The sequence below is a fragment of the Pseudorasbora parva genome, chromosome 25, assembly GCF_024679245.1.
Source record: "Pseudorasbora parva isolate DD20220531a chromosome 25, ASM2467924v1, whole genome shotgun sequence".
NCBI classification, from domain to species: domain Eukaryota; kingdom Metazoa; phylum Chordata; class Actinopteri; order Cypriniformes; family Gobionidae; genus Pseudorasbora; species Pseudorasbora parva.
The window spans coordinates 15,274,768-15,300,523 of record NC_090196.1 but is presented as its reverse complement, the minus strand read 5'-3'; the positions used below and the strand labels follow the sequence as shown (position 1 = coordinate 15,300,523).

General features: G+C 39.3%; 1 protein-coding gene across 2 annotated transcripts in view; it reads right to left on the bottom strand.

The window, feature by feature from the left end:
* roraa (RAR-related orphan receptor A, paralog a) overlaps positions 1-25,756 on the bottom strand; it is a 408,755-nt gene that overhangs the window by 65,465 nt on the left and 317,534 nt on the right. The window contains exon 1 of one of the 2 annotated variants that reach the window (XM_067435692.1): positions 12,495-12,633. The exons of the other annotated variant lie outside the window; for it this stretch is intronic. Within the exon in view, the coding sequence (XP_067291793.1) occupies positions 12,495-12,525 (31 nt within the window). The 5' untranslated portion in view covers positions 12,526-12,633. Of the gene's footprint in view, positions 1-12,494; positions 12,634-25,756 lie in introns of those variants that run through there. 2 annotated transcript variants of the gene reach the window in all.

Sequence of the window (25,756 nt, the reverse complement as noted above, 5' to 3'; positions counted from 1 at the left end):
AGAAAGAAACTCAAACAGGTTTGGAACAACATGAGGGTGAGTAAATGATGACAGATTTTTCATTTTTGGGTGAACTATCCCTTTAAATGGTTTGAATCAACATGAGGATGAGTAAATATAACAAATATTCTACTTATTTTTAAATGTTAAAATGTGACCCTGGACCACAGTAAATTTATTTGAAATTTAGATTTCTGAAAGTTGAATAAAAAAAAGATTGATTTTTTAGGATAGGACAATATTTGGCCGAGATACAACTATTTGAAAATCTGGAATCTGAGGGTGCAAAAAAAAGTCTAAATATTAAGAAAACTCCCTTTAAAGTTGTCCAAATGAAGTCCTTAGCAGTGCATATTACTACTACTAATAAATTTTGTATATATTTACGGTATTAATATCTTCATGGAACATATGGAACACATAATATCTTCAACATCAATATGGCTATTATGGACCCATACCATAATAGCCATATTGTTGGCTATTGCCACAAATATACAAGTGTGACTTGTTTTGTGGTCCAAGATCACAAATATGGTCCATCAAATTATTATTAAGCATTTTAGAAGACTGTTTTAGTACCAAAATTAATTTTAATCCAAAAATGTTGGTTTGGATATGCACTAAATTTAGGTACATGTTAAATCAAAGGGTTACTAAGAACATTGCATATATTTGGGGTCCCTGGATTTCCTTAGTGTCTGTATGTGTGATTTCTGGGTCTGTAAAGATGAAAACCCCTTTCAGAGAATGTGTCCTGATTATCTTAGTGTCATGCAGAGGTGGACAATAACTAAGCACATTTCCTTGAGTACTGAACTTAAGTACACTTTTTGAGTATCTGTACTTTACTTGAGTATTCTTTTTTCTGGAAACTTATGACTTTAACTTCACTACATTTGAAAGACAAATATTATACTTTTTACTCCACTACATTTCCGTCAAGGTCCTCAAAGTCGTTTCTGTAGCAGCTTTGAAAGTCAGTGGATGATATGCGTTTTCTTCTTTAAAAGCTGTTTGGGTTTTTTGCAGAAAGCCTTTCAGGAATCACTCTTGTAGAGTCACGAGAAGTTCAGTGATTTCCCAGCATTTTTTGAACACTGATTTATAGTTTATGGCAAAACGGAAGAAGAAGGACGTCAAAATGTTGATTTTGTCGAGTATTCACATAAACAAACTTGATTATGTCTTAAGTGAAGGTAAAGAGTTGAAGAATATCAGATGTGTATCAGTGTATCGGAGCTGTGCATATGGCTTTAAAGTGACAGCAGCTTTGTAAAGATCTTTGTAACTGATATACAAGTTATATTACTACTTAAATTAGTTTGTTATTCGTATGCTAGCATGTTGGATGGAGCATCACTGACTGGCTTAAACCATCATGATGACATTATGTGCATTTATACAATAATAATAAAATAATGCGTTGACATAAAGAAGGGAAAACAAATATTCTGTACTTTTACTTGAGTAAAAATCTGTTTTTACACAGAGTAATATTTGACTAGTAGTACTTTTACTTTTCCTCAAGTAATGAAGTTGTGTACTTTGTCCACCTCTGGTGTCTTGTGCATTTGAGTAAAACATAAACCTTACTAAATGCTATTCCTCATTGTCATTTTTTGCTGCGTATTAGGATGTCAACTTTTTTGGGGATTGGGCCAATAAGAAAGACAGAAACGTGGACTCCGTGTTCACTGCTGATGCGGCTCTTGTTCAGGATGGACGGATTCACAGTGTACTTCCAGACAGAGGAAAAGACAGAAAAAGGGAGGGAGAGAGAGAGCGAAGAAGAACAGACAAGAACCTGTGCTCAGCAGAGGGAGAGCTCTCATCCAGAAACAAGGAGCCCATGGGGAACAACAAAAAGAAGAGAGATGGGGGTAAGAGAGGAGAAAGAAAAAAAAAACCTTCAAAACAACAACAAAACACTACTGGCTCTCCAGAGTGGACTCTGGGTGAATGCCAGCACTCAATGTAATCTCTGAAAATGAGATTGTGACAAATAAATGAAATGATGGATGGATGGACGGACGGACGGACGTATGGATGGATGGATGGATCAGTTTCTTTAGGAGATTGTTAAAAAGGATCATACAGCAAGAAAACAAAAAAAAGAGACAGTCAGTCCAGGCTTCATCGTCTTTGGCATCTCATTCTTAATCAGTGCAGTGTTGGGTAGAATGGATGCTGACATGCAAACTGCTCCACACAACAGGGAATGAGCTCCTAATCAGTAATCAGACTGTCTGTTTAAACGGTAGGGGCTCTTGGTTTCACTCTGGTGCGGGTCAAGGGCCTCTCCACAGTCCCTCTTCCCTACTGCGGTACACCCATGCTTTCTACAGAGCAAACAGAAACCCCTACCCATCACCCCACGGGACTCTAACGGGCAAACAATTCCTGTCATCTCCACTGTCAGCGTTCTGTTCTGACAGGCAAAGCTATTCCGTCTAATTGATTTTGTTGAGAATTGTTATTTTGAAAGAACGAATGTGGAAAGGGTTATGAATTTGGTTGAGGACATGCTGATAATTATGCTATTTGCTTGGGTTTCTACTCGGCGTTTCTCAAAACTTTTTTTTAGAATGTCAGAAAAGCTCTGGTGATTTTATTGTATGCTTTAAATAAACAGATAACGGATACAAATCCTTTCATCTTCATCATTAAATCGCAGACATGACTTAATTTATAATAAATATATGTGCATATATAACGGTGGGGCTGAGAATGGTTGGCTTTGTTGTTGTGAAGAATTAAATTCATGCCATGTGGTTTGTTTAGAACACAGCAGGCCTAATCAAAGCAACCTTGAGATACAATTTCACGCTCAGACTGCATTTAGAAGACGACATGCCAATGCTTCTTGTGGTGTAACTACAGTTGCGTTCATGTTTCTATAGGAAAACATGACAGCAGTTAAAGATTGGATAGGCAATGTTTTTCATATCACTTTTTGTTATACTGGTTGAAACTCTCTATACATGATAGCAATCAATAATAGAAGTGGTCTAAATATTAAAATGCATACATATATCTTCTGTGGAAGTCTCAGGACCCAAAAAATGTTTGTCCAATAATTGCATTCAGTCCGAACAGTTCAAATCCTCAGACTCAGATTAATGCATTTCTATGGCAACACTATTGCCGAAATTAATCTGCAGCAGTCAGGTGGTACAAGTTAGAGATGGGCATTTCCCAAAATATTGTATTTGAATATTTGGGTTTATAAAAATCGAATATTTGAATGTTTGTCTATTTACATTAGGTATTTTTTACCTACTTTTTTTTAATCAACATAACATTTCTGAAATAGCTTATGAGTAGGCAATGTACACAAAACGCTTGCATTATATCTTAAGGTTTTAAAACATTAAACATTATGTCTAAAAAATATATATATGCCTAAAGAACAAAAGCATTATAAGCTCAAGCAGTGCGAGTGGAAAGAAACACAGAGAGTGACAGTTATCATGCAGAAGGCACACACACACAAGTCGGTATATGGTTGTCATGTTTGTATTGTTTCACATTTTCATGTTGAGAGAAATGTTAATATTATTGGATGATAATATTCTGGGGTGAGAAAACGCACCACTGGCAAACGTTGCGGACACAAAGATAAAAGTTAAGTTAAGTTTGAGTGAAGCACTGTTTTCTGTTCTTAAACCTTCGACGAATCTTAAAGGAAGCATTTTGCTATCATAAGTTATAGCGCTCTCACTGGGGGTACAGATGCGCTTACTCGCATTCGTGATGCAGTGATCTATTGTCTTTCCTCATACGGCTGGTGTTTGGATGTCATATGATTCTCGTTGTGGTGATATGATCACTCAGTTTCATTAATTGATTTTATCAAAAGTAGGGGTGTCCCCGACTAAGGATTTACACATTCGAATCAGAATTTTCGAATCTCTCTATGGTCGACTGATAGTCGAATCATCTATGTGTGTGTGTAAACCATAGACCGGAAAAAAAAATAAACGGTATAAACGGGTTGGGAAGGGCAGGACACTAGTCAAAAGGAGGCTAAGACTATTTTTATTTTACTTTACACACGGCACACAGTCACCAATTTTAATAAAGTGATCAAAACTAGGCTACACTACACATTTGTAAATTAACCATTCTCTCATAACATTTAAAAGCCGCGATCGAAACAGAACATCACACAAATATATAAAAGAACATTTTGATAAATAAACCTAAAAAATACCTGCCTAGAGAGGAAAAGAACACTTTGAGTGCGTTTATATGCACGTTCTTAAGTCGATTGTGTACCTAAAGGGGGTCTGAAGCTCAGCGCCGTGTCTCAGGGATCTCACACCAGGCAGACGTGAACATTATATTCGCGCAAGCTCAATTTTGAATCAACTTCTGACAGAAGAGCTGCACAATGAGTGTATCTGGTAGCACAGGGTGAAATCAGTATGTACATTCACGATTTGAGGGAAATACGTTATAAATTTAATCGCCGCGGACAGGCGTCGAATGCCGCCGTCGGTGTATATGTGTTCGAATTTTAAAGGGCGCGGCACGTCCGGTGCGAAGCTCAGTGACCTTAAAGGGGTGATCGCTCAGCGCCGCAACACGTCTTTATAACACTAATATTGAGCACCCCTATATTGCCAAAATGGTATGATCCTCGTTTCATAACACCCGCGAAGATTCGACCGTGAGATCAGTGGTCAAACCCGGTCCTGCATATCGATGCATCGAATCTTTGACTATTAGGGGTCACCCCTAATCAAAAGTAACTCCATTTTGTAAGATCATTTTCAATTTTCATCTAAGCAATTCCAAACATCGCGAGGCAGACGACATTATGTGATCAAATACACTCAATTTATTTACCCGCTCCACAGCGCCACCCAGTGGATTAGTTATAACTGCGAGATTTAGAGGGATTTATCATAGATTCACTGCCTTTACAGCTATTTGAATATTTCTGCACACCCCTAGTACAAGTTAGAGCTCTTCAAGTTGTTTACGTTCATCATTATTGTCATGTTATGTGTTTCAAAACATGAGGTAATTTAACGCTGTCTCTTGTGACGCTTTGCAGACTCGGCTTTTGTTTGGGGGTGTGCGTTCATCGGTTTCAGAGGAGGTGAGGCTTTGGAAAGTGCTCTTAGGGTTAGGGGTTGGATCTTATGATTTCAATGCTAGCTTGCTATTGCTAAGCTCTCCAAAATGGCATACACCACCTTAAAAATGGCAATTGTTACATTTACATTACATTTATGCAATTGGCAGACGCTTTTATCCAAAGCGACTTATATTGCATTCAAGGTACACATTTTACATTTTGTCAGTTCTTGTTTTCCCTGGGCATCGAATCTATGACCTTGGCGTTGTTAGCGCCACGCTCTACTGTTTGAGCTACAGGAAAGACAAACTTACAGGCTACAGGAGCCTCAGGAAAGCCAAATTTAGTGGCTTTCCAAAATTTAGTGGAAAGCCACACTTTTTTTGTGTGTGTGGTTAGTTGATAGTGGATGCTTATGCTATACAAGTATTGACTGCAAATCTCTTGCCAAATCCCTCGACATCAAAAATAATACCTGGGCACTTTGTCTATGTAAATCTCTTTCAGCCTGAATGTGGTGTGGCATTTAACATCTTTCACAATGCCACCTAGTGTTCTGGAGAGCCATTTATATATCAATTGTTTTTATATTTGAGTGAGTACAGGTGCTTGATCAGGGGGAACATACTAGGTAAGAATGGAACAGCGGGACCCTCTACGGCCCCGGCAGGAACCCCTCTAAATCAACTCAATGTTACTCATCTCCCTTCCGCAATCAAGCCTCCCACTTGAAGCTGCTTCTATTGTTCTGCCCTTCCTCCCGCTCTTTCTCCATCTCTCTCTTTCAATCCTTTTCCCTAATCTCATAAAAATTCAGAAGGATACTCCCACATTTTGCTCCTCTCTCTCCTGCCATTCTTGAGAACATTAAAGCTGATCTCCATGGTGAAGAAGGGAGGATGAACTCTCTGGCCTCTCAAGTATGCACTCTGTGGCACCCTGCTTTTCCTGTGAACTAAAAGTGAGGCCTCTCATGTCAAACCTTTTTGGTGCGTTTCAATTGTCAAAATACAACTTAATCTGACTAGGATTCATACCTGAAATCAAAACCCTACATTTATGTCCCCAACTACCTCAACTAAGATATTCATTAAAAGTTGTACTGATCGTCATTGCAATGTGAAAGCATCTCTAAGAATAGACCTGCATCATCATTCATGGAACCTTTGTACCCGAGCTGTGCGTAAAATGTGCACTATAATCTACATATTGTATAACAAGAGGTTAATACAATACAGATTACGTCTCACATACCAGTGTAATCCATAGCTCTGACAATCTTTTTTCACTGATCTAGGATATGCATTAAAACCTAAACTTTTGGAAAAACAAGATCAAGATCAAAACTCCTGTCTCAGGCTCTGTGGGTTAGGGATGACTTGAGACAAGCCCCAGGGGTCTCTGCTTATGTCACAGTGGGGTCACCGAAGAGGGAAGGGAAAAGGAGACAATCAGATCTCATCTACCTCCCATGGGTCACCCTCTTTCTCTCAATCGCTCACTCTCTCCGAACACAAACAACTACACCCCTTCATGCATGCCTGCAGTGCAGATTTGATTACTGGCAAACCCTCGGCAACCCTTTCCGACTCTTGTCAGAGAAAGCGGGTCAAGTCTGTGAGCTCACAGGAAAGATGATACCGGTTCGATGGAGTCGGGATAAAAGATCTGACATCTTCAGGGTAAAAAGAGCAGGTTTGTCTGTCGAAAAGAATGTGATTTACCCAGGGATTAATAGCACAAAAGCACAGGTTTGGGGTGTAGGGATCCTGGGAACTACGGGAAGCAGGGTGGCGTTGTAAGCACCGGGGGTTTCTCGCTCACCTGTTTAGGGGCATAGAATGGGGAGAGCGTCCAAGCGTCCCTGGTCCTGTACATCAGAGTTTGTTTCACGCATCTCCATTCTTTTATATTTGAGTCTGACAAAACGCAAAATCGATAATGCTTTTTCCCCATTTCCTCTTTGATGCAACTTCAAAAGGTTAGTGGACATCTCTCAGAGGAGTGTTCAAAAGGAGCAAGGAGGGGCAAAAAAGAAGATAAGGAGAAAAAGACACTCCCCGAAGAAGAAAAAAAACTGAAGGGGCAAAACAACGTGCATGGAATTGAAGTTTTGCTAGAAAAGCCTGGTGCGTCTAGGAGCACCTTCAATCACCACTGTGGTTTGCCGCATTCAGCCAGTGTGAATGAGAGTAAAGAGCAAAGCGGTCTCACACAATAATCTCATCGGCACCTACACCTGCAGGAGTGCGTTGCGGACACCACGTGTACATAGACCTAATATGCACTGCATAACTACAGCTGCGTGTATCTGTATCCGCGCAGTTAATAAGTTACACCCAAGGTACACCTAACTAACATTGGCTTGGATTAGTAGATGCAAGACTCATTTGAATCTCAAAAGATTCTGTGAACCCTAAACTGGTGGAACCAGGCACTCTTTGAAGACAAATATGGCAGTGTTTTCAACATTTCCCAACTTTTTGTCCGGGGACCCCTACACTTGTTCTTGTGCAGTCAATGTACCCACTTCCTCATTCTCACTGTCTTCAAATGAAAACAATCTCATACTCTTTTCCCACTGCATTTCAGTGTGAGAATAATCACCTTTCACCCTACTCTGTGTTTGAGAGAGTAGAGCATTTGTGCATGTGTGCGCTTCATGTGAGCACTCTCGGTGTGTGTGTGTGTGCGTGTGTGTGTGTAGGTGCAGCTGGACCTGTGGTGAATGTGTTATCAGTGAAGTACTGTGAGAAGGAGAATTCTGGCAGGCCTGAAATACATTCTGACAGCCTGAGACATCAAAGGATTCCTTACGACTGTGCTTTTAACGCGGAGTCAATGTAGGAAATTACTCTGAAGGCGTGAGACTATCCTTCTGAGCAGTCAAATCTCTCAAACATAAGAAAAAAAACAATTCCTGACGCCTCACGAAATTGACAGCTAATGGTCAATAATGAGTAGACCTTTTTACCTAGCTTTACGTCAACAAGAAAACAACATTCGCAACCTAATTCGATGTAACGCAACATTTCTGTGGGAGATGGGATATTCGACAAGACAAAAATAAAGGAGGGAACTTGAGTCGTCTGACAGGAATTGATTGGATCACTGGCACCTGCTAGTTGAAACTTACTCTGGGTAAAAGGAATATCCTGGGTTCGCTACAGATTAGGCTTAATCGACAGCAGAATCATTTTGTTTACAGTGAGGCACTTTCAATGAAGTGAACAGGGCCAATCCATAAATTATCAAATAACTCACCGTTTCAATAGTATAGCCACGGGATGACCCCTAAGTTAACCATAACATTGATGAGAACCACTTTTTAGCTCAAATAACAAATTTTTAACAGAAAAAACAAATGCTTTTCATCATATTCAAAGCTTACATTTGTCCAAAAATCATTTACTTGTAAATGCCTCACTGTACCCGTTTTCTAAGAAATAAAAACCAAGGATCAAAACTGTATCGAATCTGGAATATTCCTTTAAGAGGCCTTGGTGACATCAGCTGAAAAGGAAAGTGGGAAAATAAATACTTTGAACCACAAAAATGTGTGAAAAGTAGACAGGATTGATAATTGTTTCATGTTGACAAAGTCTAACAGGATAAAATTAGCGCACGTTGGATTGAACCGAGACAGAAGCATCTGATGTAACAAGGATCTTTTTTCTTTAGAGTGGAGATTGTCTTGCCTGCCAAGAGGGTGAGTCGAGACTGGCACATGGGACTCATGCCAAACTGTCCGAGGCGCCAGGGCTCAGATGTAGCGTGAGGATGGGTGTGTCCGTGCATGGCATGGGTAACCAGGAGAAGTGCCAGATTACAATTCTTCAGAGAAGCTCTCTCTTTCTCTCTCTCTCTATTTCTACTCTCTTTCATCTCGATTTCACTCATTCATCCCCTCCACTTTCTCTCCCTCACCATCTTCAGACTGTCCGGATGCTTTGTCAAACACACACACGCTCACGCACACACACCACTGGAGCTAAATCAAAAATCTATGCTCTCAATGGCCAGTCAATATCTCATTAAGCAGTCACCGTGCCCAAGCTGGCAGGTAATACATTTCATAGTTCTGACACACATTCATACACACTCCGACAGCCTCTCTCTCTCACATGCCACACTGTAATAACCTGTGGAAATGTGCCACTTTCTTTCACAAGTTGTGGTGGAATATGGTCACACAACCTCCAAAGAGAAACGACGACAGACTGCGTTTGTGTGTGCGTGCGTGTATATGCTCTAATCAATCCAAAACCCACTTCCACATGCCAGGATTGATCCCTTGGTTTGATCCAGTCGTGTCTTTTGGCAGGTCTAGACTGGACTAGATTAAACTCGATTAAAAAGCAGTCGGACATATGCCCATCATTTATAATGAGAAAATGCCATAAAAGTGACTTCACTAAAGCAAAATCCTGACATTGTAATACTTCGCAAATGTACGCAAACATGGAAATTCATGTCCTCGCATTGCTCTGGCATTTACAAACCTCGGCATTCAAAGCTCTGACAGAGTTACCTTATGCTAAACACTGACCTGCAAGAACACGACCAAAGAAGAAAAGGAATTATGCAATAGACAGCTATAGCGCCACCCCTGGCTACCATAAGAATCGGACATTTTAAATTGCTTTCTAACAAATTTCAGAATACAAGATGACTAAGTTCAAGTAAGTTACAGTCCTTGTTGCCCATATCCCCCAACTATTCTTCAAATGTGAGATTTTACATTTTGGACTTTTGAAACGGCAAAAATGCTTACTGCAAAAAGATTTACACCATACAAAATGGCACTTAAATATCCATAAAAGTGACTCCTTACCGCACTCCATTTCAAATTCGAAGCCGCTGCACAAATAGTCCACTTAACACTCCTTGCTGGCCAGTAATCTTGCTCTTTATTTTTAACCCTAGCTTGTGGGCTATATCTTCACTTCACCTTAATCTGATTTTGCCTGCCCTCTTTCTGTCCTTTGTGGCTAACTGGATTACAGCCAATCTTGTTAACCTCTGCTGTGTTACTGAAGTGCCCAGAGAAACACACTAGTCAACAGCAGTCTCCTAGTCTAGTGACTAAAGAGGGAAAGAGCAAACCACTAACGTTCACTTCAGCATGCAAATGTTATTTGCTTTGACTTTGTTTGTAACGTCTACATGCGTATAGATTCATTCTGGCCTGATACAGAACACGTGCAGGCAAGATTTCAAACCGCTCTTTTCCAACATACTTTATAGCTTATTAAAGGGTTAATTACCACACAGATGAAACAGGCCTGTTTTTTTCTGTCTTTGGCACATCAAACAACTTTCTTTAATTATGTAATTAATATTTGGAGTTTTCATCTTAATTGTGTGGAGCAGGCTAGCTCATTTGCATAGGGTAATGAGAGGGATGTTTCCATTACAGGTAATTAGGTACTTGAGAGTGGCTAGAAGGCTGGGAAAGAGGAAAAAGGAGGGATGACGGGTACGATCGAAAAAAAAGACAGATAACCGTATCATATTACCGAACAAGGAGGCGTCAGCGTCTGAAATGACATGCCTGTCAAGTGACTTGCAAAGCAAATACTTAGTAATTGCCCGAAATGTGGTTTCACAGCGAAATCAGTGTCTCAATCAGTCGACTGCTCTGATAATGAGGCTGAAATTATTCATAATTCTATATGTATATGTATGTATAAATAAATAAAGGGTCATTATTTGTGATTTTTAACTTAGAGCAATTAATTTTTTTTTTTAATAATACACAATCGCATCAAAATACGGTAACCGAGTCTCTGCAAAAACGGTATCAATATCTACAAGATGCAAGGAAATCTTTTATTAAACAGTTAAACACACTGTAGATGTGGTTTGGTTGTAAGATTATGTATTCCTCCAGTCTCCAAGAGCTCTATTTTCAGTTTGTAAGCCTCTTCAGAACAACCCACACATGAGACCCGGGGTCAGAGGCTATCTCGTACACCTGCTCCAGCTCCACAACACACACTTGCACGATCTTACCCACAATCACACACGCGCGCATGCACACACACACACTTTTTAACGGCCACATGCATGCAAAAAGCGAAACCCACACGCACCCATATTCAGATATGAGCAATCTAAACACTCAAAGCCCAGAAGAAGTAGAATAGCTCATCAAACATTGGATTCCATGCAAAATCAAGATTTACATACAAATTTAATTATGCAAAAGATATAAATATGGCTTAGCGGTGCATTTTGATGCAGCATAAAAAACTCATTAATAATAATAACGCATGCTATTTAACCGAGCTTCAACATACAGATAGCTGAATTACGAGGCGGTTCAATGTTGTGGTAATGCAAGAACTGCGAGTGCAGTGGAGGTGAACTGTCGAAAAGCTTTCAGTGGGAGAGTCACGGAGAGGGTGCGAAGGAGAAGAGTGGTGTTACCGCGGCTCAACACCAACATCCATTGCTTTTTCCACTCTCAACACCTCTCGCCTAATGCAGAATGACAGCTGTGTGTGTGCATGTGCAGAGAGGAGTGTGCGGCGGCATGGAGCGCTAATGGATCGGAGAGTGTACATGTATTTTAAAGTGTCTAGAAAGACTTCAGATGAAAAGGAATGAATATAAGCGTGCAGGTTATCCAGCCAAGAGGCGGCAGATGAGTGAGTGTGTGTGTGTGTGTGTGTGTGTGTGTGTGTGTGTGTGTGTGTGTTATGGAGGGGGGGTTGGGACAGCCGAGCAGGATTACGGAGGCATGATCAACACCAGTACAGTGGTGTGGCGTTCACCCCTGGTTGTTCACTGCCCCCCAAAAAATAGGTCAGTGGAACACGACACACACCGACGTCAAGCAAAACGACTGGCAGTCGACATGTCCTGTGTCCTGACTCAAACAGTCCTCGACCTTTTCCCCTCAACAAAACAAACACACACACACACACACACACACACACAAAAGTCTTGTTTCTGACTTACAAAGAGAACCCTAGTTCTTGAAAAGCTGACTACTTAAAATAACCCCAAAAAGTTAAAATATTACATTTGCGTTCCATTTATCCGAGATAATTTATTTTGCACTGCATTTCAGGAATGGGGAAAAAATCACCTCTTTTGTTTCTTTCGTCTTCCTTTTTTGACATCCAGCTGCTTCAAAACTTTGTCATTCGTATCAAAGCACTAACTTAATTCCCTTGCATAATAGAAATATAACGTCTGAATTTAATTCTACTGGAATAAAAACTTGCACAAGCCAGCAACTCTCTCTCCTCTCTCTCTGTACATGAGACGCTCATACACAGTCACAGAGTTGGCTGACTGTAAATAAAGCCCTCTGCAGCTCGACTCGCTTGCAAAAAGAAGGAAGTTTACAAAAAAAAAAGACGGACAAAACCCCAGCGTGCTTTTCTCCTCTTACCTTTCATAGCTGAAATCACAAAATACATCATTAAGCTCGGCGGTCCATAGGCGAGCGGTCTTGCGAGTGCTAGCGCGAGCAGTCCACTGCTGTTTCAGCAGCAGCTGGCCAGCATAGCTCTGCCGCTCAGCTGCGCTCGCATGACCACACCAGAATCCATGTGACTCTGACATCAGCGCTCCCTCACTGCTGGCCCCGCCTCTGGGTTGTGATTGGCAGAGGAGCGGCCAATACGGGGTAGTGGGAGGAGAAAAGGGGGTTGTGTCTTATTCTACAGACTGCAGTGGGATGGTTGAGTGGGTTCGGGGCGGCTGTCACTGTCTCTTGTGCTCTATCGCCAACAAGAGAAAGTCATAACAGAAGCACAACACCAAACAAGGTTTTTTTTTTTTTAGCTCTCAATCATGATGGTAGAAAAATTGCAAGAATGTTTAGTGGGATACACAAAAAGTAGTGACCAAAAACCATTATATATGGTAACCTTGAAATGTAAAATGTATGCATTTTGACAAACTATCTAACAGCTTTGTATGCTAATTAAAGCAATACCGCAATATAAGAATAATAATTATTATAAAATGATTACGTTTATTGAATGACAGTGTCATTATTCATAAAAAAATAAGTTGTAGCTAAATTAAAGAAACATGCTATGAACCTAGTGCCCTTCAAAATGTTTCACTAATATTTTGAAAAATAAGCCAGCGTATACACATTCAACATAATATATTTATGTCATATATGCCATTTGTATAGTTTTATGCCATGTTTATTTGAAATATAAAAATATATATATTATGTGATTTGACCAGGACAGTGATGTACATGATTCACAGTGATATGCATTTTTATATAAATATAGATGACTAATTCCTTTAAAAAACAAAAACAAGAGGCTTATTACTAGTGTGTACCAGTGTGTACAGTACCAGTGTGTAATTTAGAGAACACCAATTCTTCACAGGGCCGTGGACACGTTCCCAACCGACAAACATACTGCCATCTAAAAATATTGTTGGTTTTTAACTTAAAAAGTAAGTAACCTGGTTGCCTAAACATTGAGTTTATTGAAAAGAAAAATTTGAGTTGATACAATGAAGGAAATTGGTTTAATAAATAGAAACTCAAAGTATTATTGTATCCGAACCACATAGAAAAATTGATAAATCATGAAAATATCACAATTCGGCATGTTTCACTGCGTCATCACTAATAAAACAAACACACACAATTACCCAATATGCTTACAAAATCTTTTAATAATATTTGAATAAAGGTTGTCGATTTCTCAAAAATGTTCATCATATTAACTCAAATGTTTAATTTCAATTAACTAAAATTTTAAGGCAACCAGGTAACTTATTTTTAATATATTCTTACTGTGTATGTATGTGTATACATATAATGTTACTAAAATTTATCATGCCAATTAAGCTGTTGAACAAAACAAGAGGGGTAGAAGAAAAAAATGTAATGTTTTGCTTTTGTATTAGCGCTGTGGCGGTAGTCTCTCGCTTCCTGTGTGCTAATATTAGACGGGCAGATGAGGCTGCGAGCAACTCCAGATGTTTTCAGAGAGAGAGCGCGTGTTACTGGCCGTTTCTCTGACCTCCCTCCAGGAGCCTGGTTTCATCTTTTCCTCTCTCGCTGCTCGGTGTCCTGCCTGCTGAGAGAGGCGCTCGCATGGGCTGCCCTGGCAGCTGAGCTCCAGAAGATAGCAGGAGAGAGAAGAAGAGAGAGAGAGAGAGAGAGACTCATACTGATCCTTCCACCACACAGTGACTGTCTGATGAGTTTCACTATCTCACCATCCTTTTCATTTTCTCTCTCCATCGCTCCGTCGGAGACCCCCTCCCCCTCGTGGGCTCGCTCGCTCTCTCTCTCTCTCTCTCTCTCTCTCTCTCTCTCTCTCTCTCTCTCTCTCTCTCTCTCTCCTCTCTCTCTCTCTCCTCCTCTCTCTCTCTCTCTTCTCTCTCTCGCTCTCAAATAATCTGCTCAGGCTTCTTAGCAGCTGGCTGCTCATGATTCTGGTCTTAGAGAGAGCTGGCTCCGGCCACAAACTGAACCCAGCTCCATTTTGAGCCCCTGCTCTTCTCATCTCCACCCTGGACTAATGTGAATCTGCGATAGCAATATTTCAGTGCATTAAAAAAGAGGGGGGATCCTATTATTAATGCATCTTCAATAATATAAAATTTAAATGTTTTTTTAACTGATGCTATGTTCTATGTACTGTAAATAATAATCTTAATTAGTTAGTATGCCCTCTAAATAATAAAAATATATATATATATATATATTATCAAACATTCTACTAAAATGTACAGCATTGCAGTTTTTTTTTTTTGTTATTGAAATAATTTAGTGCCGGGTAATCGATTAATCGCGATTAATCGCATACAAATTAAAGGTTTGTGTTTACATAATATATGTGTGCATGCTGTGTATAATCATCATGTATATATACACGCATGCATGTATATATTTAAGAAAAAAAAATATTTATATATAAAATATTTCTATTTACAGTATATGTAAGAAATATATATATATATATATATATATATATATATATATATATATACTCAAATATACACAAATATTTCTTAAATATATACATGCATGTGTGTGTTTTTATTTATATATACATAATAATTATATACGGCGCACACACACACATATTATGTAATCACAAACCTTTATTTTTGATGTGATTAATCACGATTAATCGATTGCCCAGCACTAAAATAATTTCATTATAATTTGAATAATGGACTCATGAATAATCAAATCAAACCGATGTTGGGTTTCCATGTTTTATGGGGATTTTCTATAGATGTAATGATTTTACACTACTAACTGTACATTCTATCCACTAATCCGAACTCTACACTAAACCTACCCATCATAGAACACTTTAATTTTTCAAAAAAGCATCACTTAGTATGATTTATAGGCTGTTTTCCTTACGGGGACTACAAAATGTGGGGACATTTTGTCTGTATTACATAGAATATACACATTTTTGTTTTGAGTCATAAACATTTCTGTATATGTGATAGTCTATGGGTAAAATCAGTTTACCCTAAGGGCTGTGGTTGCTATGCTAATTTAACACCAAATGAGCAGGAATAACTGTGCTGCGAATCCCCTAAAAAAAAAAAAAAAATGCAAATACACACTCCACACCTGATGCCATAAATCTGCGAAATTACCGTCTGATCACGACCTCTTGTGTGATCCATTAGAGGCAGTGAAAATAAATTAACTCATGTTATGTCAACACTAATCCGTCAACGGTCTCTGCTTAATAAGCAAAATATAATTTCCCCTCCATGATTATCAAATGAGGTGTATCATAGCTGAAAATTAGCCACGTTGAAGCAGCCGCAAAGTTGCATTAGCCGCCGTGGAGGTAGTTTAGCTAGTGTCACGCTGTGTTGTTAGCATTAGTGTTAGCGGTGGGCTGTTTTTCCTCTATTAAGCTACTGTGTTTTTGACCGTGTGCTCTTTGGATGAGTCAGTCCAACTGCAGCTTGTGGTAAGGTTAAACTGCTTTGCTCTGTTGAGATACTTGTGGTTGGTAGGTAAGCAACAGTACTGTGGTTAGAGCAGACTGCTGAGAGAAAGGGTTTCAGAACAGCATGCCTCTGGGCAGTGCAGTTCAGGTGCACACGTGTGTACGTGGAGTGGAAAAAAAGGCTACGAGTGCACTCACACGCAAAAACTAACACAGCACGTTTTCTCCTTCCTAAACCTTTAGATCTCAGTGCGATAACCCAAGGTTAGACTTCAAATACGTTATCAGTAATGGTGAAAGAAGATGTCTGAGGCTTTGAGAGTTGCAAGATGAAAAGGAAAGTGGAACATTTGTCATGTGCGCGATTGTTTGCAGCCATGATTGTTTGCAACTGTCGCTCATAAAATTTCTCAACTTTGGATATAAATTATATGCATTTACCTGTAGATAACTATACCACTAAATAAATAGCATATGAGTAGGGGTGTGACAACCTCACAAGAGGAGATTTTTTATCAGTATTTTTTTAAGAAATCCTCAATGACAAAATTCATGACTGGAAAAATAGTCTGCAGGTGTATTTTGAAAACTTTAAACGAATCATCTTGTAATGAAAATGTCATTTCGGTTTTACTTTCTGAGTATAAATTATCATATGCATTGAAAGACAACAAGCACTGGTTTGTCACAAACTCAACTGACGGTTTCTCTCCTGTATGATTTCACATGAGTCTCTTCAGGCCTTACTGTACACTAATTATAAGCTTCCAGAACTTCTGATTGAGGCTGTGTGTGACCTCCTAATTCCACTCCTTTCCGCACATTGAACACAGAAATAAAAACAGTACACATAACAAAAAGAAATAACAGTTTTTCCTTAGTCTTATTAAGTGCAACCATAATCAAAGTACTCTCTCAATATTCAAAGTGTAAACAGAGACCAAAACAGAGACCAGAACTTAGAGGTGGTTACAACTACACAGCCCAGCCTAAGGTAGAGTTAATATCGGGAGACAGGCTATCGTATGTCGCCTAATTTGCACGCATCAGGAAGCTTGCATTTACTTTCGCTTTCTAATTTGCGGTCGCATGTGTCTGTGTATGGAGAACGCCGGTGCGCGCATTTTTAGGCTCGGTTGTGCAAATAATCCAAGTTCTTGTCAGTCATCTCGCCTTACTATCGCAGCCGGATCTCACGAAAAATGCATAAAAATAGTTTGAGTGTGCAATGTTGTGGAATGTATACGCCAAAACTCATTTTGGCGTGCATTTGATACGCTGTTTTTCGCGTGCATATGATACGCACTTTATGGCGTATTATACATATGAACCCCCCACCCCACTACCCTAAACCTACCCAAGAGCGTGTCATATATACGCCATAAAGTGCGTATCGTATGCACGTGAAAAACAGCGTATCATATGCACGCCAAAATGAATTTTGCCATATACATTCCACGACATTGCACACTCGTACTATTTATACGCATTTATGTGTGATCGGGTTGACTATCGTCACATGATCAGTGAACTGTGATTCGTGCTGCACTGTGCGACTCTTACAATAGTTTACAATTAAAGCGACTGATATCCAACTGAATTAAATGTTTTTTTATTTCTATAAAAAAGCGAAACGACAGTGGAGGATGTAATGTAAACGTAAAGGTGGCAGATTCTATGCTAATTTCACCCTCGCGCTCCGTCACGGCATTATCGGAAAACAGCTTTTGACTCTACGAGTAATCTCGTCACATTTTAATATCGTGAGATCTCGTGGCATGACATCTCATCACACCCCTACCAATGAGTATCAGACAATAAAACTGATATACAAAAGCATTCCTCTCTACAAAATACTAGGCATTTAGACCAGCGAGGCATGTCAAATCACACTTTGTAATTTCCTAGTATGTCCCCAACCAGTCACTGGAGATGTCGGCATCTACAAGGTGACAAAAATCAAACTGTGAAGAACTGCAACAATCAACGGAGGAATTAAGTGGTGTTAATGACAACAGCTGCCACCAGACAGGCCTCGTCTTCTCCTTTCAATGCCCTGGAATGCATCTTTCAAAGCTGGCTTTCCTAAAATTCAGAACCAAGTGCTGTGGAGTTTGCTGGCAATCTCAGAAGACGCCACCTATTTTCAGGCAATGAATTGATGAAATTGGTTTGTTCAATCACATCACTTGCCTAACCCAGTGACCGTGAATTGCCAAGTAGGACACGTTCCTGGATCAGCATCCTTAATGGTCCTGGTATAACCTTCTAATCAAGTGATAAGATTATAGGGATAGGGATAAGGGTTAGGGCTCAAGGGCTTGAACAATGTTCTTCTAAATAAGGCAGTTTCCTTCAGAATTAGAGTTGATATTTGGGATAGAGTTAGGAAAAATACTTTCAATAGGAACTTTGTTCTAGATCCAACAAATGTAGCTGATCCAGGAACATGTTTTCCCTTGCATAATCATGTTGACCAATGAATCTGACCCTAAAAAAGATTTCGCCAAGTAAGATATGTATACCTAGCCTGACAAGCCAGACCCACATCAAGATGTTTGGTCTGGAAACTCACCATTGACAGTACTCAATCCGAGGGGCGGGATAAACGGTTGTCTTTCAAACTCCCTCTGCACGCGATAGGATAGCGCTACAACCAACCAGAGCAACGAAGGTGAAACAGAGCTTGTTGATAGATTAAACATTCGCCGTATCCGGTCGGCAAAACTCTGAACTCCGAATGACTTCAGTGCCGTTCTTTGTTCTTTTCTCAGAGAAAAGCTTAACTCCAAGTCTTCCAGAGTCGCGGTCAAAGCTGATTCGAAAGACCGCCGTTCGCCAGTTTCTGTGTTTACTAGAAGCACGCAAACGCAACTCGGCCGTCGTCATTATGGCCCTGCCCACCGACTCTATACACGATGTGATTGGCCCGGCAAGAGTTTGGCGTTTACAGCTCAGAAGGGTATTGAGAGTTGCTAGACGACACTCGCGAGCAGATAATATTTGCTGCCGCTAGGATGCGTCTAGTTTTCTAGGCTTATGTATACCGACATGTTTTGTTGATCTGGGACAACATTCCTTACCAAAAAACATAGTCTGACCCCTAACCTTAAAGGGATAGTTCACCCAAAAATGAAAATGTGATGTTTATCTGCTTACCCCCAGTGCATCCAAGATGTAGGTTTCTTTGTTTCTTCAGAACAACACAAATTAAGATTTTTTCTTCAACCGTTGCAGTCTGCCAGTCATAATGCTTGTGAATGGAACTCTATGAGAGTAAAAAAAAAAACCTGCTGCTCGTGACGTTGATGTATTGATGTCTTAAGACACGAACCGATAGGTTCTGATTTTTTACCTCATATCAGACGAATCTCATCTAGTGTTCCCATTCGCAATTACTTCCGTCTGGTAAGGTTGGTTTTGACCTTATCAGACGGAACTAATAGTGGATGGGAACACTAGATGAGATTCGTCTGATATGGGGTAAAAATAAATAAATATATATATATATTTCCACAATATATATATAAAACTGTTCGGTTTCTCACAGAAACCTATCAGTTCGTGTCTTAAGACATCAATGTGTCATAACGAGCAGCAGGGTTTTTGTGCATGTTGTCTAAGCATGTTTTTTTGAATTTTTTATCTCATATAGAGCTGTTACCCATTAACATCCATTATGACTGGCAGACTGCAATGAAACAAAGACACCTACATCTTGGATGCACTGGGGGTAAACAGATAAATATCACATTTACATTTTTTGGTGAACTATCCCTTTAACCCAAACCATCACTTACACCTAAAATCAAAGGGAAATGATTGGTGAATAAGAATGGTGTACAAGCCCCCAACCCTAAGCTTGACATACATCTAACTTATCCCTCAAATCTGCTTGGCTGTTTGGAATGTTTTTCCAGGATCATGTTCTTCTTGGTGAAATCAATCCCGCCATAGAATAAGAGAACAGAGATCGGTTGACAAGTACATTGTTCCAGGAGCAACAACAGATGTTGATCCAGGAACATTTTGTAAATCACATGAAACAATATGAGGTGAATGAGCTCAGGAAAATGTACAACCATTGTTTACGCTTCGCTTCATGTGCCATTTTGCCTCAAGCATAGATACAATCCAATCTGGTTCTTCATAAAACATAAGTAAAGAACCCTAACCCAACAAGGCGATTTTCTAACCAACTTATATCAAATATTGGACCAGCGTGGGTGTATCCCGACCACAGTAAAGCGAGGGCCAAAGGTGGGCCCTGTCAATCTTTCCCAGTCTCTCTCCATACATACAACAGTCCTAGTCAAGTGTCTGGCTCTTCACCTCCTGATTAATTCAAGCAAATGTATTTATTGTAAACAACCCCTGTGGGATGGAATTCAATTGAGAGGGGACGCAGAGCATCCACTGGTGCCCCCGAGGAGCCAGGCGGAGGACTGCAGCCGATAATGGGCTCATTAGCAGTCTGTCAGTAGCATCCCACGCACGGGCAGAACAGCAGCTGATCCTCTATCCTCTTTAACTCTTGCCTCTCCTAAACACTGAAACCACAGCTCCATGGAGGGAAGAAGTTTGCTTTAATGGAACACACATGTAAACTGAGATGACTTGAGGTCTAAATGGCCCTCATATATGTGTGAACGATTCAATAAGTATACTCTTTGAAAGAAATAAGTGTGTTTTCATAATGTTTCAAAATATAGCTGAGCGATTCTATAATTGGAGATTTATTTGGGATTTAAAAAAGGTAACTGTTAAATTTGAATAATTCAGTGCTTCGTTACTTCCTTTTTTACTTATCCAAAAAATGTTGTCTTTATAGTATTGTTTGTCAACTCAGTTACAGATAAATTATGCAATGTGTAGACATAACATCAGTTACAGACTTTGACGGTAACAACCATTTTAAACATTTTAGCCAAAAACTCCATTTGCTGACATAAATGCAAAGAGCACATGGCACTAATAAAATCATGATTAAAAGACTTTTAAACAAGCCACTGTGGGATCAGTGATACATTCTGTTTTCCTTTTGATATTGTGGTAACAATTTTGACGTTTTACAAAATCAGAACTTTTTAGATTAAAAATGTTGTCTCAGACAGAGCACACATACATTTCAGTGCTTCAGATCAGAGGGAAAATGACATAATTTCCTGTATCTTACATATTTGTGGGAGATACTTCCACCAATTTTAAGACAAAGTGTGGTTCGGTAACAGAACTGACAAGATTTATGGACACACATTTTTAGAAGATAAAAGTTATTTTTAAGCAATTTAATGTTGTAGAATTAGGAAAATCATCAGTTAAGGCTTTAATAAATAAAATTAATGAAAGATTGAAATATTACCAAAGAAAAGTCCTATAAAATATTTTGATTACACAATAATGACTCATTTGCACAACAAGAAATATATAAGCAATATTAGACACTTGTTACAGAAAATATTATATTGTTGTGGCCTGTTACATCTTGCACGACAATGAGTAACAAATGATTAACATTTTAAAAAGCAGAAAAACATAATGACTTTGGACACCAAATGTACTTGCAACAGAATCACTTTCTCCAAATCTGAAACTACTTTTTTCCCTAACAAAAGAGGCATTATAACTGGAGAAGCCTGACTATTTTTGTAATAAACTGGAGAAATCATTATGCTTAATACAATGTTACAACAATGTAGATGGTTCTGTAAAGGGTTTTAGCTAATCATCTCTCATGGAGGGTTTTAGCATGCTAACAGTAGCATGCTAACAATAACTGTTAACAGTGATGGTCAACAAACTAAGTCCCTCTCATTGAAGCTCATCCACTGTAAAGCAATGCTGCTAAAAAAAAAGCTAAAGCTCAACAAGCTAAAAACAACTGGTTGGTTTTAGGACAACTGACACTGATCCTAATTAGTTCACACTGAATATTCTGTTTTATTCTGAAATGTGGAAGTAAAATGTGTAACAAATGCCGTTTCAAGTCATATCTTACTGCACTCAGACTAGCCTACACAGCAACATTTCCACAAGTAGACCTATAACTTATAATGTGTTATGTTTCTCAGCACCCAAAACCACATCCTTACATAATATTCACAGTAGTCTGTGCGCTACTGTCACCTACTCTTTGTTTCAAGGTTTGTTAAACGTTCCTCTAAACCCAGAGGGAAAGTGAAGAGGATGATGGCCTCAACGAGACGGATACCACATACGTGACAAAAGATTCCTTCTAGAGCTCACAGGAAGGAACTAATATCAGTCTATCAACAGCATGCATCCAACAACATGATCACCAGATAGAGGCCAAAGCTACTGCTTTATCTGGATTAAGCCAAGAGTTTGTGCTACAGACCATCCTGAAGGGAGTAACAACAGATAAATCACAAAAGTGCCACCTTCTCGCAGTAAGGGACATGGCAGCCAGTTCAGACCATTACTGAATTAACAAGTCACCCCTAAATACACACCAACAACCTCAATATGGATCAGTTTAATATATATATATGCTGAAGAGTGCGAGAGCACAATATCAAACCGTAAGCGCACGAGCCCATATAAAACAATCATAAACCAATTTAGAGCCATTCCAGGCAATTTCCTGTGGCTTCCATCTGAGAAGAGGACTTCAATAAATCACTCCGACAACAAGGGGAATATCTATTTCCAGGATAAATAGACAAGACTATTGGGCTTCTTTTCGTTGAAAGAGAGGGAGACATTACAGAGGGAGTTCAGATACACACACACACACACACACACACACACACACACACACGCACGCACGCACGCACGCACGCACGCACACACACACACACACACAAGGGGTTTAGAGAATTAGTATGTTGTTGTTGTTTTTTTTTTTGAGAATCACTGAGATCATTTTCACATTTTTTAGCACTGATTTAATAATCCGGAAATGTAGGTTGGGGATATCTAATTGAGATGTTTGATCAGAGACATGCTTAACCACCACAACAAATGCTCTCACATCATCATTAAAAACGAATCTCTGAAATCAGCATTGGAGAGGTCGATTTCTGAAGCCCACTTTCTTACTCCGAATGTCACGTTTGAATCAGAAGACGAAGAAAGAGGGTTATACGACCAAAATGAATCCCCTCGTCAAGATCCAGACAAAAAGTGCTCCCAGTAGCATCGAACAAAACCAAAAATGGCCCAATTTCTTCGTTAGTGTGCGATATAATGACACTATGCTCCAAAGAATGACTCAGCCTCCGTTTGGGAAGCAATTATTGAAAATGGGCCAATGTGATTGGTTTCATTGTACATTTTGGATTCCACTTTGGGGAGATGGCTTAAAATAAAATATTGCCAAATACCCACTTTTTCCTGGAACATGTTTGAAATATTGAACCTTAAGAGGTCAGTTTCATCCAAAAAGGAAAATTCTGTCATTAATTATTGACCCTCAATTCTTTTTTTAAACCCATAAGACCTTCGTTCAACTTTGGAACACAAATTAAGATATTTTTGTTGAAATCTGAGATGTTTCTAATCTACACGTAAGGGGCTTTAATAAAAGTTTCCCTAGAAAAATTTTCCTGGTTGCATTCACACCGCCAGTAGGAACTCTGAAGTGACTTAAGCCGCGCTTGTTGTTGTTGTGAGTTTTATTTCGACGGCGCAGCAGACCTTAATTTTGACGGCAATGAGAACGGCAGAGCCTGTGAACACAGCTCTCACATTCCCCGTCTTCATTAGTTTATGATCTGTTTAACAATCCTGTCTAATACATAATTAGATAAAACTGTTATACAAAGAAAGTAGACAGTATATGAAAAAGAATTAGTGTTTGCCAGTTGGTTGTATTTCCAGTGCCGCTAGCTTAGCAGAAATACATAATCATGTTTCGCTTGGTCCCCTCAAAGTTTTTCAAAGGATTTTCTCTTTAGTGTAAAGGTTGAGAGGTCCACCTGTCACTATCTTTCATGTTCATTATTTTCGGGAGTAAATATGTAGTCTATAATCTTTGAGTGTAGATGGCTTTTTTTTTTTTAAATGCCGGGTGCTGGTGTTTCGTGTGTGTTCGGCCAAACAGTGTACACTTACGTCACTGGTAGTTCAAATTCTGCTGGGTTTAGGCCCTACTCTGAAGTGGGAGCAAAATTAATTCCCCCACAAGGAGTTCCTAGAACTGAAATCGTTCCTAGTTCTGTGGTGCGAACACAAAAACTTGGTACTTTCGCCAATAGTTCTAGGAACTATGAAGAGTTTCCTCCGGTGCGGAATCCCCTATAAGCAGAAACGTCATTGGAACTTTCAAGGCCCAGAAAGATTGTAAAGAAATAGTCCATGTGACTACAGTGGTTCAGCCTTAATGTTATGAAGTGACGAGAAAAAATTTTGTGCACAAAAAAACAAACAAAAATAACTTTATTCAACAATCTTGTCTTCAACGTCATTCTCCTACGCATTTCACATACTAAACACAATGCAGCACTCCCTGGTTCTACGTCAGAATGGCGGCTCATGATTGGCCAGCTCCTGCATCTGAAAGTAATTGTTAAATAAAGTTATTATTTTTGGGGTGTTTTGCGCGCAAAAGGTATTCACGTCGCTTCATAAAATTAAAGTACAACTCCGGTGAAAAATGAACCTACGGTTAATTAACAGATGGTTACCGAGTAGATCGTTCTTTGGGGTGCATTTTCATGAAAATTGAATGTAAAGAGTTTTATCTCTAAAAACAGATTAGTTTATAACGCTTGTCTATAGGGCACAGATTAAGTAAAATTAAATCGCTAGTTAATACCAATAACAAGGCTCAAAATAGCCTAACACTAACACGGTAGCATAATGAGGGTACCTACATGCAAACCGCAGCATTGAGAACTTTGTAAGTTCAAACTGCTTAGATACTTTATAAAGACAGTCCATTACGTTTATACAGACAGCAGCCATCTTGGAAAACAGTCTCGAAAGGTCGAGCCACGAACGCTGTGATAAGTTAGGGTTGAACCACTGTAGACACATGGACTATTTTAACAATGTCTCTGGGCCTTGAAAGTGGTAATGACGTTGCTGTCTATGGGGGGTCAGAAACCTCTCAGATTGTAGTCAAAAATATCTTAATTTGTGTTCCGAAGATAAACAAAGGTCTTATGGGTTTGGAACGACATGAGGGTGAGAAATTAACAAAGCTCTGCAGTTATTATATTTAAAAACTGCAGGCCTTTGTTGAAACTGTGTACAGCTTTTATTTTCTGACTAAGAAACATTTCTTTTTCCAAAACCATTTACAAAAATCATCAAAATGTAATTGTGCTGTAAGCAAAGATTAATAATCAACAAAATAAAAGGAGCCAAGTCACCAGACGAAACGTCTAGAGCAAATACAAACAGACTTGCCAAGAACAAAGCGCGGAGACCAGAGACAGAAAGCTCTGTTTGACATGTTACTCAAACAAATCTCCAATCCTCCTCTACACTGAGCGTGTTTACTTCAAATTAAATTTGAACCCTTCCAGGTATTAATAATATGGAGACGTTTGGCAGTAAACAATTTGATAAGCATTAAACTCCCCTTGTGCTCAGTCTAATTGAAAACATCAGATGGCCCCAAGCGGCTGTTTGCTTGCTGTTGCCGTCGATGTTGTCGCTGCTCGGTTAGTTTTAATAGAGCAGAGATGTCAAACCAATTTCTTTGTCTTTGGGCATTTTCTCGTGTTGCCGACGTGGCTGAAAGAGACAAACAAATAAATGTGTTTATGAGATT